At 36.4% G+C, this 27,578-nt stretch overlaps 1 protein-coding gene across 2 annotated transcripts in view; it reads left to right on the top strand.

Annotated features, from left to right (window-relative positions):
* Nucleotides 1-27,578, top strand: part of GFRA1 (GDNF family receptor alpha 1) — a 226,798-nt gene that overhangs the window by 3,689 nt on the left and 195,531 nt on the right. For both annotated transcript variants that reach the window (XM_007424944.3, XM_088132692.1), the window contains exon 3: nt 736-819. In XM_007424944.3, the coding sequence (XP_007425006.1) occupies nt 736-819 (84 nt within the window). The remainder of the gene's footprint in view (nt 1-735; nt 820-27,578) is intronic.

Below are 27,578 nucleotides of genomic sequence, written 5' to 3'. Positions count from 1 at the left end.
CATGTCCCAGGATGAGGACAGCTGCTGCATCATATTTCACCTTTAAAACAGGTTAATTTTCCTACAGCATTCTGCAAAAACCTATACATTTCCCACAGGATTTCAAATTTAAGATTTTTTGAGTAATGAATTACTCTAAAGAAATACATCCCCATAGATATATGGATATGTTTTTTCCTTAGTTTTCTGACGCCCACTATGTATTGCTCTAAGAAAGATACTTGTTCCACATGATTGGTTTATTTAGTTTACAGGAAAAGTTGATAACAAAGTACTGTTTTTCTCTAACATCTCTATAAAATGGATACTATAAACATAACATCCCCTCCCATTTTTAAACTGCCTTCTCTTAGTATTTATTTATTTGATTTCTATCCCACTTTATTTTGTATGACTTAAGGCATCATACATAATGTTCCATCCTCTTATTATAAAGTAATGGACATAATAATGAATCTTTGAAGTTTGTTTTGCTATCTTAACAGCTACAAGTATGAAAGAGAAAGAGTTAAAATTGCTTCAGTTGAAGCTTCTGTAGGATTCTTACCCAAAGACAAAAGGTTGAAGAAGATAACATGGTGGACGGGAGGCCAAATAGAGGTGGAAATAAGTAGGAGTTGGTTGCACTGTCATGTTTGTTGCTGGGAATAGTCTGGAGATCCTATGATTGTTGAAGTTTCAGAAAATGTTTTAACAAGCATGAAAGAAAAAAAAACATTTTTAACTTGTTTTTAGGAAATGATTTGCTTGAAGAATCACCTTATGAACCAGTGAACAGCAGGTTAACGGACATATTCAGGCTAGCACCAATTGTATCAGGTAAATGGATTATGTTTCTTCTATAGAATTGTGGGTGGCCAGAATTCACCATTTTAAAAGGAGCAATCCATTTCCTATGGTTTTGTATCTTTAATAAGACTGGTTCTGTAGTTGGAATGAAAAAGTTATAATCAAGATGCCAAAGAAAACATATCAACTTACTCTGCTATTAAGTCTGCAATTTGATCTAATGCAGGTTTAATCAGAAACAAGGCCCATTTTGTAGGATGTGGTTTAGGCAAATAAGTTTAGGCCAAAGCTGTAAACCTGTAGACCAGTGTTTCTCAATCTTGGCAAGTTTAAGATGTGTGGACTTCAGTTCCCAGAATTCCCCAGCCAGCATGCATTCTGGGAGTTGAAGTCCACACATCTTAGACTTGCCAAGCTTGAGAAACACTGCTGTAGACTGTTGTTTTTGTCATTATATTATTATTGTTCTATATTGCTTTTGTTATTGTTATTATAAGACTTGGAGCAGAAACATACAGGGTTGTAATATAAATTTATTGGTCTGATATCAGTACTTGACTATTTAAAAATCTATAGCCTGGATGAATGCATATTCCTTCTCATTGTTTAATTACTGTAATATAAAGTGATTACTCAGATGTGTGAAACAGAAGTGCAGTCCAACAACAGCAAGAAACAGCATATGACATCAACCCAGCTGACAACTCATAATGTTTTCTGTGAAATCAGCCTACTATATACATTCATTTGTGACTCAACCGATATATATGCCTATGTGGGAATAAGTCCTGTGTCAGCTTTATTTATGAGAAAAGATGATCTGTGTTCTATTGCAATTGTTAGATGACGTTCTAGTATAGATGGACTATAAGACTCATTTAAAAAATGTTTTCTGTAATGTCTCAGCTGTTTTACATTGTTCATGTACTTCCTCAAGGAAACTCTAAAAGGGAGGAGGGGAGAGAGAAACTAAATATACCTGTAGGTGGCAATCTGATCCTCTCCCTTTAGAATTCACAATACAAGATCTGGTTGTTAATGTAACTGGTGCAGATTTCTTTCATTTGACACCAGGGCAAATAAGATTATTCTGTCTCATGTTTATGAGGAGGAAATGGATTTTTTTTCCCATGCTAAATGAAAAAAAGAATTTTTTTCTTAATTTCTTGTGTAGCCAGAAATAAATCTTGTGGAGTTCATTGAGGTTTACTCCCATATAAATTGGTACTGGATTTTATCTTTTGTTCTTTTATTCGTTTTGCTTTCATAATTTTCTCACAATTATCTTGGAAAAACCTTGTGTTATTCCAGTGTAAAGTGGAATTGGACCCACTATTTGGGCTTCCATATTTAAGTTGCATTTCTGGTGGATCAGAAGGATTTATGATAGATATTTAAAATCTCAGGTTAAATCCAATTAATGTATGGCACCTTCAAAATCTCATCGTTCTTGTAATTAAGTATGCTCAATGTATCAGCCAATGTTTGCACTTTCTTCTCAGTTCCTTGGTGAAAACAGGAGCACCAGAGTGCCAGGATAAATGGCCTAGAGAAGAAATGGTTTTTTGAAGGCTTTCCAAATAAGTAATATTACTATTTCATCTAAATAGGCTGGTGCAAACTTTGCAGCTAAGCTCTTAATGTTCTTTTAAAATCAATTTGAAATAATTTTTTATCTGCCTTTCAGAGCTAACTTGATTTGAATGTAAGCTTCTTTTCTGGCTCAATTGTGATTTCTTTTTTCTGTTTTCTTTTGACATGGCAAGTGTGTTTGCTTTTTGTTTTAAATTGTTAGATCTTGTTGTTAGAGCTCATAACTGTCTGCCGCAGTGATCAGCGTGATCTACTTATGCAGCTGGAACTATTCTGTATTCTTCTCCTGGTATTCCCATGTGTTCAGTAGTAGGATTAATTTTCAAAAGTACATAGAAGTTTCTCTAATTTAGACAATACTGTGAATATGAATCACTATTCTAATGCATTGAAAGTATTGAACAGCAACAGTTATCTCCTAATTAGATTCTTACTGTGTTAATTTATTGATCTGTTGTGTACTCCCCTCTTTCCAGCTCACTGGGTGTATAACCAGAAAGAATACTGTATTTGAAATGTTGGCTTTTTGCTGATTAGATTAGTAAACTTGCTTAAGGCAGCAGGGTTTATATCTGCTTGTCTGCCAAATCTGGTCAGTGTTTACCTTGCATATTAAATATACGCAAGACAATGTTCTCCCTTGTCAGGGTTATATATGATCATAACTGAGGTCAGATGTTGGTCTGTTTTATATGACCACAATTTTGTGTGTCTTCCATATGGCTTTCTTTACAGAGTTGAGATCAAGCTTCTGAATAATTTATTAGATACAAGTTGGAAAATCTCAATAGCTGTCTCTGTATTTTGTAGAAGAAATAGTGGACTGGTGAAAATTAATGGTTCATTTTTGCTTCACATATTTTGCTTCAGTAAACAACAGGTCATATGTTTCTAGAGTCACAGACAAAATGAACATGGCACTTTCCATATTAAATTTCTTTTTTCCCTCATTTCTTTATATGAGATTATGTTAAGCGAGTGTGGCATAGTTACACAAGTTACTGGTTTTTGGTATTCTTGTTTGGAGGATATCACAACTGAAGGTAATCTTTTTTAGGCTGTTGCATAAAGAATCATATGCACTATCTTTATTATAAAAGGTTTTAATTGAATCAGGTCGCCTTAGTAGTGTTGGTGGCTGAATGAGTAGCTTAGTAGTAGAACGCATGCATCTCTAGGAGAAGAAGGAAAGACCACTAAAGAACTGCTGCTGATAAGGGTAGGAAAAGTATATGCAGTTCAGCCTATTTATAAATGAATTGAAGGAGTTAGAAAATAGGATTATCAAATTTGCATATGTCAGAAAGATGGGGGGAAAGCAAATGCTGTAGAGGACAGTAACAAGATTAAGAAAGATCTTGACAAGTTGGAACAATGAGCAGAAACCGGCAAGATGAATATCAACAGGGACAACTGGTAGAGAAAATCAAAGGCATGAGTGTAGAATTGGGGGGGGGGGTATACTAGGCAGAGTACATGCAAAAAATAATCTTGCTGTCTTGGTGTGTCACAAGCTGAATGTGAATTAACAATGTGATGCTGTTGCAAAAAAGCAATTGCAATCCTAGTCTGCATCAACAGATGCAGTGACAAAAGCAAGATAAAACGTTGTTCCTCTCAATTTTGTATTGGTCAGACTACCCCTAAAATATTGCATCCAGTTTGGGGCACTGCGTTTTAGGAAGGACATTGACAAATTTAAGCATGTCCAGAGAAGTACAACTTAAGATGACAAGGGGCATGGAAGGAAAATCTATGAGGAACCATTGGAGACATTGGCTGTATTCAGCCCCAGAAAAAAGAAGACAGCAGGGAGGCATGAGAGCTGTCTTCGTGTATCAAAAGGGCTGTCATGTAGAGGATGGGGTAGAATTAGTCTCACTGGGTTTAAATTACAAAGAAGTAGATTTTGGTTGTAAGGGGATGCCATAGTGCTAATTCCTGCTCTGGGCAGGAGGTCAGACTAAATGTTCTCCTGAGTTCTGTATTTTATATTATATTCTATCATCCTATTATTTTAAGGCAGCATCTTGCCTTAAAGGGTGAATAACTGTGGATAACAAGACTTAGAAAAAAACACATGTACTAAAGCCCATCTGCCACTTTGTGCACACATAAAATACACAAAACACTTGCCCAAATTCTCCAAACAGAATAATCTACCTAAAAACAAGGATCTGTGTTACTCTTTACTGTGGATAATAAGATTTGTCTGTACTTACTATATAACCATAATTAATGGGTTATTTGATAACAAGGACCACATGTGTGGGTGTATATGAATTTAACCTTATATTGTAGAAAAGCGTTTATCTAGTTGTAAAGAAATGGCCTCATTTGTAGAAGCTAAATGCTTTGTGGGAGGCTATTGAAATACTTTACACTTCAGGACTGTCCCATTGTTCAGTATTCTTTGCTTTTTATTACTTTTGGGAGCAGGAATATTGAAAGAGTTTGATACAGTTGGGAATTTGGGAAAGTATAATTTCAGTGCATTTTTAAAAATGCTGTGTAATGTTTGGCACTATGCATTTCACATTCACTTTTGAAAATTATCCAGGTTTTTTCTTTGTGGACAGCCCTATGATATATGCTGTTTTCATTTAAATTGCCAAAGATGCACCCAGAAATGAAGGTAGAATGGGACTCCAGTCCCCCACTGCTTCCTGTATAATCCCTGCCCAAAACAACTCCTCTAGATCTTTCAATTTGAAACATGGTGGTCTTGTTTCTTTCACAAAGGCAGAACCGCATGGCAAATATTGTCCATTTCTGTAGGAATAAAAAAAAAATTCTCTTCAAAAATTACACCTGCAAATAGTATCCAGTTTTTTGCTGATTCCTCCAGTGGCAGCAGTGGAAAGTATGAGATGAAATTCAGATTTGGGCTCAAGATGAGATTTAGATTTGCTGATTCCTGAATCCCATTAGTCTCTGAAATAAATCCTGTGTTTAATGCATATATAGTATTCAGCCAGAGATTCTTAATGATTGAGATTTTTATCTAAGTACATCTCATGTTGGCTATACTATCTGGTTTTGGGTTTTTTTTTTCTTTTTAACAAGACAGCCACACATTTCTCATTTGTGTAGTTGCAGTACAGCTGCTTTTCTGTGGTATGATCTTACGGTACTCTTTCTAGCAGTCTGAAGAAACCACACGAACCTTGGAATTTGTATTGATCTTTTACAGCTGATTATCACAGTCAGGATGGCTGTAACGGTTGGGAGGGGAAAAAAAAGTGGTTTCTCCTTTGGCACATATTCCCTGGTCATGAAAGGCTTCAGATTGCTTCGAAGGAGGAGACTGCCTTTAAATCCTTCTCCTCTACTCAGCTCTTTTCTGAACTAGCAACTTCTGAATATTGCCAGTAAATGAAAGCAAGAAAATGTAAGCGAGTGTCAGCAAGGTTCCCAATTACAAATAAGTATACTAGAGAGCTTGATCAACTTAAACTCTATTTGCATTTGGTACTGATCATTATCTTAACACATTTGCTTGATTCAGCTGAAGGATGGTGTAAACAAGGGCAGATGCGTGCTAGTGCTCCTCCAGCTAAACCAAAACTTGTAGATATTATGTAGAGATTTGTCACTGAATTCTTTTCAAGATCTGACAAATGGACATTTAATTCAAACAGTCCAGTACTTCTATCTTGAAGTATTTCTCTGCTTAAAAATTGCATGCAAAATACTCCTATTTGGAGAAATTGCATGCAAAATGTATATATTTGAGATAGTTGCATACAAAACTCATATAGAACATGTAGATGTTTTGCACAAAACATGTAAGTTGTAAATGTAGTGCAGAATAATAAATGGGGATTTTCTTGTGTTTAAATTACAAACTGATGTTGCACTCTGACACAATTAGATAATATTCAAATTCATGTGATACTGGCTTAGTCTGCTCTTTGCACGTGTAGTACCACAAACATGAACTACAAATCTGCAAAATCTGCAGGCATTTTAACAGACAGTAGTCCATGACAATATAGTCAAGTTTGAGAAAAATGCTTATTAAGTATGAGTGTGCAATTTGTTTGCCTTCAGGGATAGTTGTCAGTGTGGAAAAGTGTGGATAATGCTCTACTTTTGTTTGGAAACAAAATGTCTGTGCATGGAAGCAAGTGTTCCTAAGCAGTGTTTTGATGCTGCATGAAATGTTAAAGGTCCAGTTCATAGGCCCATGTATCTGCACACATCTCCAAAGCAGAGGTGATGTCAAGTGAGTTGACATGTGGTGCTAGTGGTGAAATGGAGTAATCCATCATGGATATAGTGGGTTATAAATTTTGATGTAAATTACAATAAAGATATATGCATTAGCTTTTATATGTAAGCCTTAGCTGTGACTAGAATGTTGCATTATAACAGTTGGCAGTGGATAGGTGCTGGACCCTGATTTGGAAGGGAGATGTGCATACATTTTTCATTGTCAAAAATTTATTCTTTAAATATGCCATTGTTGAATCTTTGTTTTTATAAACAGGCAGAGACTGAGCCGAGCTTTTAATTGCAGAGTTATATAATGCTCTTCTTAAAAAAAACAACCCTGGACATATAGCACATTAGAATTTTTATTGTAGCGTTCCAATTTCATAATCCTTCTAGTAATATAGTGCATACATTTATATCTTGGATTTGCATTGTGCATGCTTGACAAGTAAAAAACCCTAAATGTGATTGCTATTAGATAATAATATCAACTGGAAGCAACTGTTGTTTTATGAAACAATGGTTAATTAAAGGATTTTGGAAGCCTAGTTAGTGAGTTGTTTAGTACATGTATTGCTTATACAAGTAAGGTGATGCTATTTAAAATTCAGTGACATCATCTTAAGAAGATATTTTAGTTCCTTTTCCTAGGCAGGTTAGATACCTTGAACTTCTTTTTAAGGTCTTCTCTTCTCTTCTCTTCTCTTCTCTTCTCTTCTCTTCTCTTCTCTTCTCTTCTCTTCTCTTCTCTTCTCTTCTCTTCCCTTCCCTTCCCTTCCCTTCCCTTCATACTTTTTTTTAAAGTCACATTATAGTGTATAGGCATTTGAAAAAAGTTCCGCTGGTTTTGAGAATCTAATTCCAGAGGCTTTTGTTAGCCCTGCCTCACCTTAGAGTAGCTCACAAAGTCTGCAGAAATTCAGGGACCTGTGGTACAGGTAGCTTTTTTCCTCTCACCATGTTTGCTGATCCTCACTGCTCATGTTGCCTGGTTCTGTTGGTATGGTAAATTGTAGATTTTGGTTATCTGCCATGTTTCTTATATTGACTTGCAGTGGGGCAAAATTAAGGGCTAGCCTTTCCCAACCAAGTGCCTCCCAAACCTGTGGTACTACTCATCATCCCCATCCCCTACGATGGCTGGGATTGATGGAATTGAAATGGATGGAGGGTGCTGGTTGGGGAAGACTAATTTTGGATACAAAAGGCTGAGATCACGTAAGGCAAGGCAGTTAAGGTTTTGCTGTCTCTCACTGTAACAGATCTTAAATGTGGCTTTAATATTGGAGCAGTGTTTGCACTTTGCTTTTTTAGCTTATGGTAATGGTAGCTGCAGCAATATGCTTTTGACCTCAGCAGCACTTTTCTCATGGAAGTCAGGCCCCCACTTTCAAGTATTTTTACACAAGTGGCTAGGATAAATATGTAGAAGTACTTGTGCCACTGACATTTCTGACTGCAGCTCCTTATTGTAGAGGAACCAAATTTTACTTCCAGGCAGAGAGCAATTATGAGCATTGTGCCTGGAGATCAACAGCTGATGTCTACTCTTGTTTTTTTCTTTTTCTTTGTTTTTGTTTTGTAATCAGATTGCATCCATGGAAGTCTTTTTGCTTGACTGCTTTAGCGGCTTCCTATTTGCACTCCTTCCTGATCTAATTGGGGTATTTTATGAGTTTCTGTGTCAGATTTGGTCTCTCAGTCATTTTTTCAAGGCTTTGTATGTCAGGCACTCTCAGCCTGACAATTTCTTTTAAAACTTTTCTACACCCTCTCCTTCACTTTGGCTGCTGCAGTTCCTTCTCTCTGTAATGGAACAAATGCTCTCATGTAAAATGGCATATCAAGTCAAAATAATCTTGTGGTCGGAGATGATTTATTTCTTTTATTAGAACCTTGATAATTTTTTATACAAAGATTTATTTGCAGAAATTTAGATTATATTCAATTTTATGGGAAGGAAAATGGAAAATATATTGATAGGTTCATGCTAGGCCATAATTGGACTTCTTTCATTTTGATAGTGTTTTGTGAGAACCTGGCCATTGCAGTTTGGAAACCAGGGTCTGTAGTTTTGTGAATTGGGTGAACCCAGACAGCCATGGCTTATGCAGTAAACTGTGGATAAGCAAACCATGGCTTAGTGCCATGTATGAGCATAGTTGCCATTATAATAAGCTGTGAGACTGATAGAACTCCTCTGTGTCTGGGACTTCTTTCTTGAAACGGGATTGGTTGCAATTGGCCACTAGGGCAGATGGAAGCTGCTGGACTTTGAGAGAAATGTTGTGCCAGTTCACTCAGCTAGTAAACTGTAATACAATTCTTAATATATTTTTGAAATAAAACATCATTTGGGTTCTTGCATGAGTCAATATATCCATAAATGGAGTGCATATACCCACCACAGAAGCTTAACCAAATTCGAACAAGAACGGCTTCCATACATACAATATATCACACAGCAAGGCAAACACAATATGGTTTTTAAGGAGGTTTCATTGTTTTATTTAATTTATTAAATTAATTTAACACTGCAAATTGGTTGGAGAACAAAGAACGGGGAAGTTAAATATCTATCTACTTTTCCCAAGCAGCTCTTTTTTTCTATTCTTTTTTTCTTTTAGTATACATAATGCTAATACTAACAACAAATAAATAACAATACAAATAAAAAATAAATAATAACAATATAGTAGAGACTTTAGCATTAAGCTCAAAGATCTAAACTTTTTCATATTATAAAATAATTTAAATTACTTTGCAAGTTTTAATCACTTATATTCATCATTAATTGTACAATTCAAGCAACTCTCCATTTACATCTCAGAAATCATATTTAACATTGATATAAATTTTATATTTTGAAAGGTTTAATTTACTTTAATTATTACAATGTTTATAGCTTCCAGTTCCTATTGTATAAATAACACTGTACTTGGCTAGTATTTGTATTCTATGATGTAATAAAACAGTAAAAAAAACTTGTCTCTAATATTATCACAAGCATCCCTTATGTTTTTATCCATGAATACATTAAACAAGTAAGGGAACTAAAAAAAAAATGTTTTTTTTAAAACAGAACATCATTTTGAGTGCTTTCATGAGTCAATATAACTGGACAGCTTCTTAACAACAACAGTACAGTTACTTTTATATCCTTAGTACAGTACCAAGGCACACAATAACCAAAGAAAATTGGCTCACTCTCTCTGGAATGACTTTCATTCCTTTTATAAATGAGTTTGAGTTTGAGTTCTGGAAGACTTTGAGGATAACTGGTTGCTTAGAAGTTCATGCAGAAACTAACCTTTTGGAGTCAATGGGCACATTTGCAGTTTTGAGAACATGTTGTGAATATTCTCACAAATGGCTGCTGTAGGGGGTATGGCCAGTCATAGACATTTACAAACTGGTGAGATGCTTCGTGTAACTTAGGATATTCCTGTCACTTCTCAATTAACTTGGGAGGCACATTTCCAGGGAGAGCCTTCAGAAGTAGCCATCCACAATTTTTATTTTCCTTGAATGTCTATGGGGCCTATATGGGGTCCAAAGGCATTCTTGCAAATAAAGATGATGCTAGAGTCTGGTACTTTGCTGCATGCTATCAATGCATTTATTTTTATTCAAACAATCTCTTTAAGTCAAATGGAGAAGGAAGGAACTGGGGATATATGCTTGTAGGTGGACTGAGTAGCAGGGAATACATAAATAGTGCAATTCAGTGTGGGGGAAAGGGATGGTTGAGTTCAAAGCAGAAAAGTCTACATCTCTTTTGCAAAGCTGTATAAATCACAGTTCATAGATAGCCACATGTTTACAGTTTTATAGATTTTATATCATTCTAGATCTGTAATATTTGACTTTCTGCCTTTTATATTTTTATTGCACAATTTAATGTTTAGTTGCCAGAATTATTCTGGTTAAAGAGTTTATAGGATACATCAATTATCGACTATGTGTTGAAAACACTAGGAACAAAGTGTTGGTATTTTAAACACTTAAAATACGAACATTACCAAAAGGTAATGTATACAGAAATAAGATATACTATGCTGTGATTCAGTTCACTTAAGAAAGAATATTGCTATTGAATAAACACGCTATAAGAAAGGTCTCACAGACAGTTCTTCATTTTGCTGCAGAAACATTTTTCTCAATGTAAGCACAACAATTTGTTTTTTACATCAGCATTTTGCTAACATGTTAAAATAAGCAATATGGCAGTCCTCCGTAGCTAAAACTCAAGCAATTACTTGGAATCATTGCTATTGAAATAAGTCATTAACACAATTTCTGTTATTTACTTGTTCTGAAGCACTTTAGTGCTAAACCTGAATGAATGAAAGGCAATTTTTGTAAATGTCAAGTTATTGTCCTGTATAGACTATTCTCCCAGTATAACTGTAACATGAAAGATATGTAACACAAAAAAGTGTAATGGCAGAAAATAGCCCATTTGAGGAGCAGAAATGTGAAGAACTGACAGGTTGTTAAGAGAGCTGATGATATCAGACAATTTGAGCGGCTAAGATGCATCTTTGCCCTCACAATCTACATGAATGCTATTACTGCCTGTTGTCCCAAAATTCCATTTTTCTGTTAGGGTTTTGAGACACTACAGTTCCCCCCTCCCCACACGTGTAATGTCTAGTGCTGAAGTTTAGGGGCTTCATTAAACATTCATTTCTCAATCAAAGTGTTTTTCATTACTATAATGGATAATTCCATTGATCTCCCTGCTCTTCTTGACATTATGTTTCTCCTGCTTTTCATCCCCTATTCTTTTAATTCTAACTTAAGAAATTCCTATCAGTTCTTTAGAAGATAATACTATCTAATTATTCCTACTCAATAGCTGTTTATACTTTTGATGACATGTCAACTTTCGTACTCACTCTGCCATTTATTAATTGGCTGTTCAGCTTGTGTGTAACTTTTCAATTTGTTCTGGCACTTTTTTTTATCAGCTTGGCCTTGTCTTTTGAGATGAAGGGTAAATGCTCAGTTTCCTCTTTTATGCACTTGGAAGTCCTGATTCAGTATCATCCTGTCATTTTTTCTTTCTTTGTTAGGTTATAGTGCTGTCTTAACCTAACACTTAAGGTCTTTCTCTGTCATGCCAAAGATCTTGTATATTACCATGGCATCCCCCCTTTTTTTTCAGACTTGTATCCACTCCAGTGGAGGATCAATCTACTTGATCAAGTCTCAGCCAAACTGATTTTGGTATCCTCTTGTGCCTACAGTCCTGCTAGGCAGAGCTTGCCTTGGTTCAAATCATATCTTGACTTCTCAGTTCATCCTTGATCCATCCTCACTGAAGAGAGATTTAAGAAAGGAAGGAAAGATGTAATTATCTTCTCACTTAAACTCTAGCTATATTCCGGCATTCATGAAATTTGCATGAATGTGTATTCCAGCCCTTCTTTTCCCTTACCACTTCTCTAGATGGTAGGGAAAATCAGAAGGGAAAAAGATATTATCTGTCTTATGAAGACACTCCATTACTTAAACTAAACATTACAGGGATAGTATATTTAAATCTGTCAATGTGCTTTAGTATTTTGGTAAATGTGTTGATTTTAGGGTTGGCTGGACCTACTAGCAGCTTGTTGTCTGGCAGAAGAAAATCAATGTTGTAGAAAAGTAACATGCAGACTATGTAGTTTGTGATGATTGTCAGATTTGCATGTTACCTTATTTACATGAATGCATAGGCAAAAATGGTAGAACTGTTTGAATATAGTGAAAATGCTTTATATAATGTTTTGCATAATGTTTGCATGTCTAGCTTGTTTTTTCAGCCAGTTTGGCCTCACTCTATGAAGGGCATTGATTGTGTAGTCTTGATTCAATTGTTGGAAGTAGCAAGTTCATGTGAAGGCCTGTTTTCATGTATAATTCTTGTAGAGAATTTATGATAAGAAAAGAGTCACAGGGTATGTTAGAATCCTAGAGGCACATAAGGGTAGCTTGAAGTACAGTATTGTGCACTCTTTCTTTGCACAGGCGTTCCAACTATTGTTCTGATGCAGGGCAAATCTTTATCTGGCATAACAACTACATTATTTATAGGAGAATGGTTCAGAATAAAGAAAGACATTAGACAAGTTAGTATATTGTCCCTCTATCTGTTTAACTTGTACAGCAAATATATGATAAGGAGTGCCAGGATTTGAAGAGATGACATCTGGAATCAAAATTGGACATCAGAACACTGAAGTATATAGACAATGCCAGTATGTTAACTGAAACTCAGGAATATTAGAAGAATTCATTATGAAAATAAAAATGAACTGTGAAAAATCTATGTTAATATTAAATATTAATAAAATTGTTGACACTTATGTTTAGTGTACTTACAGTTGATTGTGAAGAAGTGAATGTGACACAACTGTTTGCTTGAGAAGTAAAGGGAAATCAATCCTATGGAGGAAATGACTAACTTAAACTAACATAAGGACATTTAAATGACAATGAAGTTCAGAATAGTTAAAGCAATGGTCTTTCTGGTTGTAATGTATGGTTGTGAAAGCTGGACAGTGAAATAGAATGAAAGAAGATAATATACCTTTGAACAATGAGTTTGAAGATAATTACTGAGCACATCATGGACCGCAAGAAGAGCCAGTCAATCAGTCCTAGACTGAATAAAAGCTAATTGCTCTCTTGAGGCAATGATCAGCAAGCAGAAACTCACATATTTTAGGCATATGATGGAAGTGGATGGTGAAATAGAAGCTATGATTGTGCTTGGCAAAGTTGAGGGAAGTAGGAGAAGGGGAAAAGAATAAATAAAGTGTGGACAGATAGGATGAGATTACTGAAATATCCTTGGGAGAGCTACAACTTATTATTAAAGGCAGTTTTTATAAAACTTCATACTTTTGAAGAACAAGATCATAAAATGTGTTACCTGCCCTTTGGCTTTTAAGTCTAAGTATATTTGCCTAAATAGATAGCATTCAACAGAACTATAATCTAATTGTATTAATGTATTGTCGAAGGCTAATTGTATTAATCAAACATAAGGTTGTAAATTCAAGTTTTGTAGAAGAGGTCTGTTGAAATGCTAATTTTGGATATTGGTAATTATAGACATTATTTTGCAGGGTAGAAAAACTATTTAAATGTTCAACTCGGAACATGAACAGTTCTATCAATATGAAAATTTGAGAAGTGCAGTTGTACTTATTTCATTTCATATATATAAATGGGCATAGATCCAGTTGAAATGACATCATTATTGATGGTTGTTAGTATTATTGCTGTGCTAGAACAGTTATGGATTTTATTAATATATTTTATAACTATAATTCACATGAATCTTTCCCTTCAGGTTACAAAACAGTGTGGAACTATTTTTAAGAAAGGAATCTTGGGAAAAAAAGAAGGAATACATCTCCATCATGGAGATGATTAGACTAACATGATGTTACCATTCCAATCTATTTTGTGTATAATTGAATTATAATGTAGCTGAGGAGACACACTCAGATGGGCCCCTGGGTACATTCCATTTTTGTAATTAATGCACACAGAGGGATGGAATTTATATTTCTGCACATGTTAAACTAGTACTCATATGCATTTGTCCCAGTTAATCATGTGAATCAGTGCATTGTCAGTGCTGTCCATCTCCAGAGTTGCTGCTGTGGGATGGCATTTTCCAATAGTAGTGTTGTTATAGAACTATGTGATGTCATGAGTTTATCATATTTCTTACATGGTATTTGATTGGTATCAGGCAGTGAATAAGGTACATGGTCCTAAAGTAACAGCATGTCAAGGCTTCAGAGTGACCTGAAAATAAGTGTTAGGGGAGAACTTTATAAAGACACACAAAAGCACGCACATTTAAAATTCAATCCAGCTCTACATTATTACAACTTTTAAAATAACTTTTTGGAATGGATACCAATATTTATCAAAAGCTACATTTTAGAAAACTGGTGAGGATTCAGTACATTCATATTGCAAAGTAATAAAAAGATTTCAAAGGGCAACAAAGACAGTGCCCCCAGAAAAAGTAATATAGTCTAGTTATTAGTTGAAGTAGACTGAGAAAATGGTTGCTACTACTATTGTTGTTATTATTCTAACACTCATTTCAAAATTTTAGTCTGTGAAAAAAAGTGAAGGAGTCAGAAAAACAGGAAATCTTTGGATAGCTGTTGAAGTAAGCTGCTTTGAAGCTTTCTGAGGTCAAATTGTATGTGTTTCTAAGCAAGTGTTCCCAAAGGCAGACAGTGTGTGAGATATCTCTTCCTATTGTTAATGCTCCACCTTTGCAAAACAAAATTGAAGAGGATACTGTGAAGATGACTATGAATGTAATATTCTCTGCAGTGTTAGTGTTGAAATGGTAGGCAGTTTGGATGTATTTGGAGGAGAAGTGTGGATTAACAGGAACAGCTTTGAATTGCCTAGTGTCAAGAACTCAGGAGGGAAAAGCTTTTGTTCTGTTAGGCAAGAGGAAAGCAAGCAAGCAATGATTTCATAATGTTTGCCCAGGCCAGGTGAATAATAATTTTATAGAGTATCTAACACCCCTTAATATCCTCCCTTCCCTTTGCTATATTGTAGGCAATGTGACTCTGAATATCAGTTTTGGGGGAGAACAAACAGGAGGCTATCTGGGATATCTGGATGTGAAAATAGAAGCTGGACTTGATTGACTCAGATTGATCCAGAACATCTGGGATATACCAGATTGGGGAAGACTGATCTAATATATTTGTTTTCAGCATCTGAAGCCTAAAATCCATTTCCTTTAAAAACAAATGAATAACAGCCAGTTTAAGTTATATTTGATAACATAATTAAGAATAAGGACATCAAGGCTTCCAGTTTCTACTGAAACTTAAAAACAGGTCTTTGCATCATTGCCAGGAAGCTAGATTAATTTCCTAGTATATGCATTACTGACACTATATATTATTTTTTCTCCATATACATTTTTGACAATCACTTACTAGATAAAGAGTTCAAAGTTTAGGTCAATGATATCCAAGCACTGCCTTAAAAAACGGGCATTGAGTTGACAGAGAGAGGGATTCAAATACAGTAGTAACAACAAGAAACTTACTTAGTTTTCCCTTCTTTCAAACTGGTTCCTAGAAAATCTGGCTTTCTGGTTTGCCTTAGAAAAGTTGCATTCTTGAATATAACTGTATGTACTGTTTGTGGAGGAAGAGTATTGATGTTTTTGAACTTTGGTGTTGGAAAAGACTCCTGAGAATATCGTGGACAGCCAAGAAAACAAATTGATGTATCATTGAACAAATCAACCCAGAGTTCTCACTCGAGGCACAAATGCCAAGGCTCAAATTATCCTACTTTGGACAATTATGTGAAGATCCAGCTCTCTGGAAAAAGCTCTCATGCTGGGAAACGTAAGGAAAGAGAAGAAGAGGATGACCAGCAGAAAGGTGGATAGACTCAGTTACAGAGGTGATGAGTGCACTGTTGGGAGACGTGAAAGAACAGGTTAGGGATAGATCGTCTTGAAGAAAATCGATGTGGTCGCTAGGAGTTGAAAACAATTTGATGACACATAATCATTTGTGGTTGAATGATATTCTAAAAAAGATTCCTCTTTTCCATAGAGGAAATTTGGTATTCTGAACTGTCTGGTGTAAAACTATCAAGTAAGTTTCTATCTTTCTGTTTTTTTTTCACTTGCCCAACATGTGAATGTGATGTGTAATCACGTTCAAACAAGTTTTTGGATATTTCTTCTAAATTATATGCCCTCACCTTAAATATCTCTTTGCTTTCTAACATCTCACAAAACTCACTGGTTACACTCTCACTTCTGGGAAAAATTTATTTTCCATTGTACCGTTGTTACTAAAATAACCAGTTATTATCTTTTTGGATGTTATTGTGCTTAATTTTTGTTGGATTAATTTTGTTAATTTTTGCTCCAGATGTAGGTGGCTATTCTTGTTTTAAACTTCTTGACTTGTATGATTGTTTTTTAAGAACTCGGGAGATTTCATCCTTGGCAATTGCCAGCAACTCTCTTCTTCTGTTCCAATCACCTTCCACATCTTTACTTATTTCCACTTTCCAGTCATTCTGTTGGGAGATTATCTTCTTATTCTTTGTCCTACAGAACTCAGACTTTTATCTTCCTCAGCCAGTCTACTTTCCCTCTGATTTCTTTCATTTCTTGCCTTTTCTTACATGTCCACTTTTCCCTACAATCTTCTCTTGATGCTACCAAATAATTGTCTGTCCCACATTCAGAAACTCTTCAACTTTGTACCCTTCACTAATTCTCTTAACCTTTCATTATAGTCAGATCAATCATCCTTTTACATTTTATCCATTCCTTTGTCCTGTGTACATACAGTATGATTTAGACCTGCTTAAACTGTATATTTGAAAGAAATAGACATTTCCAGAGAAGATCCTCTGTCAGCATTACATATGCATAGGTCACCAATCTCATTCATTTTTGGGTTTCTCAGTGGCTTAATTCCTACCCATCCATTCATGTCACCTAACAGAATATTTTCCCCTGACTTGTATACATTCCAAATGTTGCACAATTCCCCCCCCCGCCCAAACGTCTCTGTTTTTTATTACCAATTTTATTTTTTATTTTATTTATCTATTTATCTTATTTTTTTTTATTACAGTTAACAGGAACTCCACTCCATAAGATCAGATCACCTTCATTAACATCTATTAACCATTCTCTTAGTTTCACAGATCAGCCTATCTGTTATTCATTCTTTCATTACATTTATTAACTCTTACTCTTCATCGTTTACTCAGCTTACATTCTAAGTCACAATCTCCTGTATGCTATTGTCCTCATATGGGCCCGTAGGTAACCTCTACCACCCGTCATGACTTTGATAAACATTTCACAGAACACTTCTTACTAAGCGAGAAAGTATATTCTGTACTAGGTTGCCAACCATAGCTATATCAGTGCGCAGCATTCCCTGCTAATGATAACAGTACTCGTCAGTTTTGGCACATTTTGGTCAGTGTGCCACAAATGCAACTGAAACTCAGTTTTACCCCATGCATATGCATGCTTATTTGTGCAAGCTAGGATGTCTAATATACCTGGTAAACCAATACAATGTTGTCTGTATTTCACCACTTACAAAGTTGATGTAGGTATATCATGACACATTTTCAGAATGCACGTCCACAATGAAAAATAAGAAAATTAAAATAAGTTGAAATAAAATCTTAAGATAGTTACAACATAATCTAGCCTAAATGACTATTCTAGATATTTTTACATAGAATCTCCAATATCAGGCTGTAATCTGATTTAGACACAAACAACTATGCTCTGGGGTCCTGTTGTCGCTTTGTGAAGGTCATCCCAAAACCTTTACAGAAAAGAAACAAAACATTACAAAGGTTTTGGAATGGCCTTCACAGTTCCCACAGAGACATCTGAGCTAGAAAAGTTCTGTATCATAGGACAAAATTCCAAAACAAAGAATAAGAAACAATTGGAAGTGATTATTTCTATCAAAAGAGATGTTGCAAAGAATTGACTGGAACAGTGTCCAAACTATTGTACCTGGCATGTTTTTTTTTAAATTTTGGATATGTCAACAATTGAACATATGTACACATGGAATAAATATGCATTTATATCTCTGAAAAGATGGTTTTATCTCTGTGCCATGTAGAGCTTTTTAAATTTAAGGATTTTTTGATACATATAATTTGGCCAGGGGTGCCTAACCTTCTAAATGCAAGTGTAACTTCAAATGTGGCATGTAGATTACAATCTATCTATGTGACTGTGCTGCTTTAGTGCTAAGTCTTTTTATTATAACTATCTTGTTATATCATAGAGCTTCTCAAATGAGCATTGCAAAACTGAACCTGGAATCAAGAAATACACCTATCATTATGTGTTCCAATGTTATGTCTTGAACCTATTTTTTTCTGACAAAAATAGAATTATTATTACTATCATTGATATTGCTATGTTACATCCATTTATTTATTATCAACTTTATTCCACATCTTTATGTTTATTTCTGTCCACCAGGCAGCTTTTCTGCTTTTGTACCAAAATTTGATTCAGTTTATGAACTTTAGATCTGTACTCAAGAAAAATGAGAATAAAATGCAAATGAAACAATAATGTGCAGAAAAAGAACATTAAAATTCAAATACAAAATCAGTAAAAAAGAAAATAGCAGCACCCAACAGATTAAAATCTACTTGTAATAAGTTAGCTGAAATGAGTTGAGTGGCATAAGCATACAAGTGACCCTAAGCCCCCAAACTTTGGACAGCTTCTTACAACATATTCTAGAATTATCTAACCAAACTTGTACCAAAATAACAGTAAAGCCAAGGCTTTATATCACTTCATCAGTGGCTGAATAATGGTATGAAAACTATATAAGCCACCAGTGTAGAAATGGTTTAAGTTATTTTGAAGGATAAGATGAAACCTTGGTGGACATATACTGTAGGGCAGAACCATGCAACTTGATTCTTCAGATTGCATGTGACCCCCAAAACATTGGCTAGAGCTCCAGAGACTTCCAGAAGTTGTTACCAAGTTGTCATTTTTAAAATAACAGAAGGGAAAACTATTAAATAATCCTGCATGAGCCAGCTTGGATTCAGCTCATGTGCTTTGGTCTTTGAAACCAACCCAGATTCCTTCCTCATGAAGGAGACACAAAAATAAGAAAATTATTGTCTTATGTCTTATTGAGGCATTTCACTTCACTTTGCATTAATACAGTCTGTTTCTCTCTCCTCTGTATCTTCCTCTGGCACTTGCAGAAGCTGGAAGAAGCTTTTGTGCAGCTGAGCATTTGTGCAGAAGCTACTTCCAATAGCTGACAGCACCTGCACAGAAATGGATTCTGGCTATTGGATGTAGCACAGAAGGGTGCAGCAGGTCGCAGAGGAGAGTGAAGCTGAATGCACTAATGCCACATGGTCACTTTACTTCCTTCATTGCATTCTCCCATGACTCCTTAACTACTTTTTTTACGTATATAGAAATACAAAACAGATATGATCCTGTTGAGCATGTTTACTCCAAATGATCCGGACATCGTATTTTTGTTCCCTCTTGAATAATGGAGTTCACTTTATAAGTTTGCACAGACCATATACTTTGCCCATTTCAAAACAGCCCTGTTGAGTCTCATGCATTGTTAATGATATAGAAACATTTCACATGATGATACCTCCATTTCCTTGGATTTTTCTTATTCATATTTATGCATGAAATATTTTAGGAAAAGGAAATATATGCCCCATTTCCTGGAACTGCATAGAAGGCTGCTGACCATTATAATATATGCTTCTGGGGAAAGAGATCTTTCTTGGCTAATGGGGCACACAAGTGCAATTTTCCATTTCTGCAAATTGCTTATCATTTGCAAGGCACATCCTTCTAGTCTGTGTTAATCTGCTTGTTTTGGGGCCCATTTTTAATCTTAGAGATTTTCTGCTTGATTCTTAAGGCTGGTTTTCTGTGCTAGCTTCAGGTAAGACATTGGGAGGGAAGAAGCAAGATGATGAACATGGAAATGGGAGATAGGGATTCATGAATATTTATTTGATTGATGTATACCCACCTGTCTATTCAGTTTGAACAGTTAAGGACACTAATATTCAATAAAATGTGAGAGGCAAAAATCATTTGTAAAGAAAAAAACATAGCTTAAAAACAGTGTAGACATGAATTAACATTCAAAAGCTTGGTTGCTGTTCCAAAGGAAGAGAGTGTTTGGGGGCCATTGTGCACTATATAGCCTGTGAGCATGCAGGAGAAGGCCATCTCCTCTTGGCCAGATAAACAAGATTTAACAACTGGGACATTTTCAGAAAGGCTTTTCCTGCTGTTCTTTATTCCTGGTTTGTAACTGGAGAGGTGATCTCTCAGGTTCTAAGCTATTTAGAGCTTAGCATTAAGGTCAATACTGACATCATAAGTCATAAGTCTTACCCCCATTACATCAACCCGTCTCACCCGGTCCAACAGAGAGGGCATGTTGCAGATCTTGTCGATGAAAGAGTGTTGACTGGTAGATCCTAGGAGGAGAGCCTTCTCTGCCATTGCCCCCGCCCTATGGAATACTCTCCCCCCAGAGGTGAGGTGGAGCCCTACCCTCCCAGTTTTTCAGAGGGAATTGAAGACTTGGCTCTGCCAACTTGCGTGGGGCAAGGAAAGATACAATTGACCCTGGGGATGGCTGGCGCCTTGACAACACTTTTAACACCTAATTAACATCAGCCTCTTGGAAGTATCGTATAGGAAGTTTGTTTTTAGCATATTTTAATTAATATTTATCTATTTTAATTAATGTTTATTCTGTTTTTACTGTAAACCACCCAGAGTCACTCTGTGATGAGATGGGCGGTGACACATTTGAAACATAAATAAATTGTGCCTGGTAAGCACTTGGCAATCACAGTAGATCTTCTAGTACGCATATCACATTGATACCAGTACTGTGCAGCAGTTAGCGGCCTAGCACTCACATTTTGCACCAGTTGCTTCCTTTGGGACTTTTCAAGAGAACCCCAGTTTAAAGCACATTGCAATAGCTAAGATGAGAGGTAACCAAGGCATGGGTGCCTGTTACTAAATCCAATCTGCAGGAAGGGTCATACCTGTGCATTAGTCACTATTGTACAAAGATGTTCCTCATCATATCTGCTAGCTGGGGAACAAGGTATATTCCCAGTCTGTGAATTTGTTCTTCTGAAAAAATAGAAAGCAATTTCTTTTCTATAAAATGAGAGAACCTGCTTTTAAAAAAATCAGCACAGCACTACTTTTTTGACAATTTGCCATCCTCTTTTCTTTTAGAAGTAACTAAAACAACTAATGTATAGTCTTCATCGGTCTACATTTGTGAAAAATGTTGTCTCCCATATATGTACACATGTGTGTATTTGTTTAAGTTATTCTGACAATTGTGTATGGTCACTTTAAAGAGTTTTAATTAGACATTTCATGGCTAATTTATAGCGCCAGGCCTGGTCACAGTTGACTGACCGGTTTATGTCCTCCAGTGCCTCTGTCACAGCTTCACAGTAAGAAGGCAACTTTCATTAATGCTAATGGAGCTTAAGCTTGTAAATTCTTCGTGGTATCAATAGGAAAGTAGATTGCTTTTTATTTCATTTATAGAAAACTCTAAAAGTAATGGGCTGTGGAACTACTTTTATAAATCAATCCCTTTTCAAAGCCAAGAAAACAATAATAAACTACTGTTCCATTCGGGCTTGTTAAAAAATTAAGACAGCAGTCCCAAACACATTTGGGATTGTAAAGCACCTTTAAAGTGAATATATTTAGGATTAGGTGAATCAAATACTGTCTACTATTCTGAGTTTTAAATAAGCTGAAAATGTAAATATAAGCATGCAACCAGAGAGAGAGGAAAACAAAGCAAAAGGCATATCAAAAAGCTAATCAATAAGTAACTATACCCAGGACAGTGACTTCAGGCAAAAGGAATTGATTTGGTAAATAGCAATCTTTTCTCTAAAACAAGGCTCAGTGGGATTTTTAGAAAACCATTGAAAAGGGGGGAATACAGGCTGAAATCAGTGTCTGTGCCAAAGCTCAGTAAACAGAAGGAAATTAAGATGCTGTCATTTAAAAGGCTATGATTTACAAGTTGCTGAAATTATTTTCTCCAGACCAAATAGGACAAATGTTTCTCTCTTTTTTTCCCCCTGTTTCAAATGATGAAATGCACTAATGTTATAGCTTTGGATTTTATGTAAGATTTGATATTGATATAAAGTACTTCTAGACCCTCAATTGATTCAGAAATCAGGAGTGATTCCAGAATCTAGGAGATAATTATAGCAAAGCTGTATGTAATATGAATTTGTTCACATATTACACAAAACCACCATGTAATTTATTTTTGGCTTAGTATGATGATCAAGAAAGGATGCTTTAACTGTGTTTAACAACCTGAATGGTTCAGATATCACAAGAAGTCAAAATGAAGCAAATCACAGATTGGGTTAGCATGGCATATTTGTGGTTTTATGGTGGCTGGAAATGCTTCTGTAAGGCATTTAGTCCCATTTTTTCCACTTTGCTTCTTAACTTTTATTAGTAGAGCTTGTAGATCCTTTGCATTTTCGGCTCTCAGGATAGTGTCATCAGAATAGCGCAGGTTTTGATGTTTCTTCCGCCAGTTTTAAAACCATGTTCATCTCCTTTCAACACCGTCTCCTTTAATATATATTCAGCATATAGGCTGAATAAATAAGAGGAAAGTACATAGCCTTGTTGCACTCCTTTGCCAACCTGGAACCACCGTGCTCTGTCCGTACTGCGGCTTCCTGATCTGTATATAAATTTCTCATGAGGACAATGAGATGTTCTGGGATTCCCATTTTTCTGAACATATTCCACAACTTCACATGATTGACACAATCAAAGGCCTTTCTATTATCAGTGAAGCACATAGTGATTCTTTTTGGTGTTCTTTGGCTTTCTTGATTATCCAGTGTCCATCAGCAATAATGTCTCATGTTCCTCAGCCTTTTTTAAAGCCAGCTTGAACATTGGCATCTCGTTTTCCATGTAGGGCTCTAATCTGCATTGTATGATCCTAAGCATTATTTGGCGAGATGTGAAATTAAGGATATTGTGTGATCTTAACACAATCTGTTAAGTCTTCTTTCTTTGGTATTGGAATGTAGATTGACCTCTTCCAGTAGGTTGACCACTGTGTCATTCTCCACATTTGCTGGTGTAGCTTGGTTAGAACTTTGACTGATTCTTCTTCTCTGGCTTGCCATATTTCAGTTGGCATTCCATCAGTTCCTGTAGCCTTCCAACTTGGAAATGACCAGAGTGCTGATCTAACTTCATTTTTTAGTACTAGAAGTTCTCGTAAAGCATCTTGGATGCTGATATCTTTACTGTACAACATTTCAGTATACAACTTCCATCTACCTTTGATCTCCCTTGAATCAATTACTATCTGTTCATTGGCATATTTTAGCATAACAATTTGAGTTTGGAACCTCCTTCTGAGTTCAGAGATCTTTTGAAAGACATTCCTATAAAACTATAAATCACTGATGAGGAAATGGGTTTAGCTGGAAATATGGGTTTATATGGTGCTATGAAAGATCAGTAATTTTAACAAATCATTGTCTGCCAAGAGCACCATGGGAAGACATTTTCTGTGGTAACTTGGAACATGAGAAATAGGTTAGGAACACTGGAGCTTAGGTTGTCTCTTATTAATAGGATCATAAAAAGTATCTGAATGTTCTTTCTCTGTGATGTCTGACAATGATCCAAATTCATACTTTGAGAATTTAACTTGGTTTAAGATTTACCATGATAAGCCATAGTTGCCGGACATAATACTTATGGGGCTAATGCAAACCTGCATACAACTGATGGAGTTGTATACTTTGAGAATACTGAAGAGAGAAAGGCCAGGTGCTTACTTTCAAAATATAAATTTGATAAATATGCCTTTAGTTGTGGAACAGGTGGTGAATAAATGAATTTTTGCATACAAACTTGTCACCAGCCTGAAATCTAATCATAAACTTGCTTGTTTTTAAATATGCATGTAGCAAAATTGGCCTAGCTCCTGTATTTTATTTTAGTTAAAATCACTGATCACTTTATTTTGGATAGATTATAAGACCACTTAAAAATATAAAAGGCTTGGCTTTTGCCCATTTCAAAAACAGGAGACCCTAATTTACAAGGCATTACTGTGCATGTCTACTATGGACTAATCGCAAGTACAAGTATAATGCACAGATTTGCAGCCGTAATTTGATACTGAGAAGGTCAATATCTTTGACCATAAAATAAAAATAAAAAAGAAGATTAGGCTTAACTAGTTAATCAAATATCTGTAAGAAAATACAGTGGTGCCTCGGATCACGAACGCTTCTATTCACGACCAGTTCAGGTCACGAACAGCTCTGGTCGCAAAATTTTGCCTCCGTTTGCGAATGCCGGATCGGGTCACGAACAGGATCTGCCATTTTCCCTCCTGTGACACGGTCCGTGGCCATTTTCCCGCCCGTGACACGTCCGCGGCCATTTTCCTGCCCGTGACACATGGTCCGCGGCCATTTTTCCGCCCCTGACATGTGGTCCGCGACCATTTTTCCACCCCTGACACGTGGTCTGCGGCCATTTTCTACCCCTGACACGTGGTCTGCGGCCATTTTTCCACCCCTGACACGTGGTCCGCGGCCATTTTCCACCCCTGACATGTGGTCGTAGGGAGGGGGACTCTCCCTCCAAGCAATAGCCGCCTCCCTGTCCTCCACGCCAGAACGGATTAACGGTAATTACATTGAACCTTATGGGAAAAATTGCTTCGGGTCGCGACCAATTCAGGTCGCGACCAGAGTCGCAGAATGGATTAAGTTCGTGAACCGAGGTTCCACTGTATTAGTTTAGACTAGGGTAACAATCTGGTATCTTTAACATCTTCTGGACTTCAACTTCCATCAGTCCTATCTAGCGTGGTCATTCATAAGAGACTGTGGAAGCTTTAATCTAAAAATTTGGAGAGCAAAATATGATTTACCCATACTGTAGACAAACTGGTATCCAGGATTAGGGTTCCTGCGTGCGTTGCTCCCAATGAAACTGTTTTCCCGTACACAGCTGTTGAAATTGTAACTTTGTCTTAATATCATTAAAACAAACAAGGCACTTTTGGATATCATATTTTAAAAAGATGTAATACTTCTGGCTTAGTCAAAGCAGTAAAGTATCGTATTTTGGACAGGAAGAGATCAGGGATGGGTTTGAAGAATGGCTGAGTGGAATCCTGATTCTATGTCCAAATGTTCCAAGTGACTTATTTCAGAAAATGCTGTCAATGGTTCTTCTCCCTATTTTTGGTAATACTGAAAAGTATTGTGTGGCTTGAGTAGTTCTTGATCCTCATCCTGCTGTTATTTGGCATCTTTAGCTTTCATAGTGTGACTTGTACAAATGGAGTATTTTATTGTGGAGTCCTTGGGGTTCTCCGAGCTTGGTTCTTTTCTTGCTAACGTTTATTACCCGGCTAGGTAACATCTTCAGTGCTAAAATGGGATGGGATTTGCTCTGTATTTATGTGCTGTGGCCTGCCTTGCCAGTGCTGGTAAGGGTGGGGGTTTTGTTTTGCTCCTCTGGTAGTTCTTTGATTGGCATATGTTTGCTGCTTGATTGTGTGCCTGGAACCAAGCTCAGAGAACCTCAAGGACTCCACAGTTCAACCCTGAGCTACACATATTCACCTCTGTTGGAGTATTTTATGTATTCTCTTTGTTTCCATAATTCCTTTGAAAAGGCAGAGAGAGGCATTTTTATAAGCACATGTACCGCCTATCAGTAACATTAAAAGGATATGTGGCTGATAGTAGTAAGGAGTTTTTTTCTTCAGAAGAATAATCTGCAGTTTTGGATGCAAACAACTTACCTGTATCAGCCATAAATTGAGAAAAGCTGCTGACATCATTTTAGGGATGTAGCCAAACAACAACAGCAGCAGCAATAAGAACAATATTTAGAACATTCAATCTAAAAACATTTAAATGGTGAGAGAGAAGGGGGAAAATTATCATTCACACAAAATTCATAACGTGAAGAGTTGATACCAGAACACATCACAGTATATAATGCAAAATTGTAATGCATGTAATATACAAATATTTATTATTGTGGTTGGTCGTGCAGTCAGCCAGATGCTTAGACTGGATTAGGCATTTTTATCCACCTGTTGAGTCCTTCCCAAGGACCTGGGATAGGCAGATGTTGTTTGATGGTGTTAAAGGTTTTATTGTTGTTGTTGTTGCTGGCTGCACAGCCAGCCAGATGTTTAAGCTGGATTTGGCATTTTCATCCACCTGTCGAGTCCTTCCCAAGGACCTGGGATAGGCAGATGTTGTTGTCTGATGGTGTTAAAGGTATTGTCGCAGGATGTAAACTGTTCCAAGTAAAGCTGCCTTTTGCAGTTGCAAAACGGTGATTTTGTCAATGTTGATGGTCTTCAAATGGTACTCCAGATGTTTTGGGATTGCACCTAAGGAGCTTATTACTATTGGTACTATCTTTGCTTTCTTTTGCCACAGTCATTCTATTTCTATTTGCAGGTCTTTGTATTTTGTGATTTTCTCCAGTTCTTCCTCTTCTGTTCTGCTGTCTCTAGGTATTGCAATGTCCACTATCCAGACTTTTTTGTCTTTCTTATCAACAATGGTTAAGTCTGGGGTGTTGTGTGGCAGGTGCTTGTCTGTTTGAATTATAAAGTCTCAGAGCACTTCAGCTTCTTCATTTTCTATTACTTTGTCTGTTTTGTGGTCCCACCAGTTCTTGTTTGCAGGCAAATGGTATTTCTTGGAGATATTCCAATGCACCATTGTTACTACTTTGCGGCTGTTTGTAGTCAGTCTGTGTGATCTTCCAGCAGCTAACTAGGTGGTCCACTGTTTCTTCACCTTCTTTGCAGAGACGGCATTTGGTGTCTGTTGCTGTCTTCTCAATTCTGGCTTTATATGCATTTGTTCTTAAGGCTTGGTCTTGTGCAACCAGAATTAGCCCTTCTGTCTCTTTCTTCAGCTTTCCTGCTCTTAGCCGTTGCCAGGTCCTGTTGTTATCTGCTTTGCCTGCTAGTTTTTTTGTGTACTGGCCATGTAATACTTTGCCTTGCCATGTCTCTTTTCTGTTCTTCATTTGGTCTTAGAGGCCAGTTTAGTTTCTTTGGTATTCAGTAAGCCCTCATGGTGTACGAGCTTCAGTGCATCTTCTTCACTGTCCTTCAGATATTCTTCCAATGCCCTTTTTTCCTCTTCAACTGTCTGGTGTACTTGTAACATTCCATACTCCTTGGTAAATAGAGTCCGTCAACATTGCTGTGTGGATGAAGGGCATGATTTATTGTCATTATTTTTCTGGTCTTCCTATACAGGGCTTTTAATTCAGCTTCAGTTGTTGTTGTTGT

Source organism: Python bivittatus, unplaced genomic scaffold, assembly GCF_059951505.1.
Source record: "Python bivittatus isolate LINGU-HERP-01145 unplaced genomic scaffold, Pbiv_v1 ctg000980_np1212, whole genome shotgun sequence".
NCBI classification, from domain to species: domain Eukaryota; kingdom Metazoa; phylum Chordata; class Lepidosauria; order Squamata; family Pythonidae; genus Python; species Python bivittatus.
Note: the sequence above shows the minus strand (reverse complement) of the source record. Positions and strands in the feature narration are given on the sequence as shown.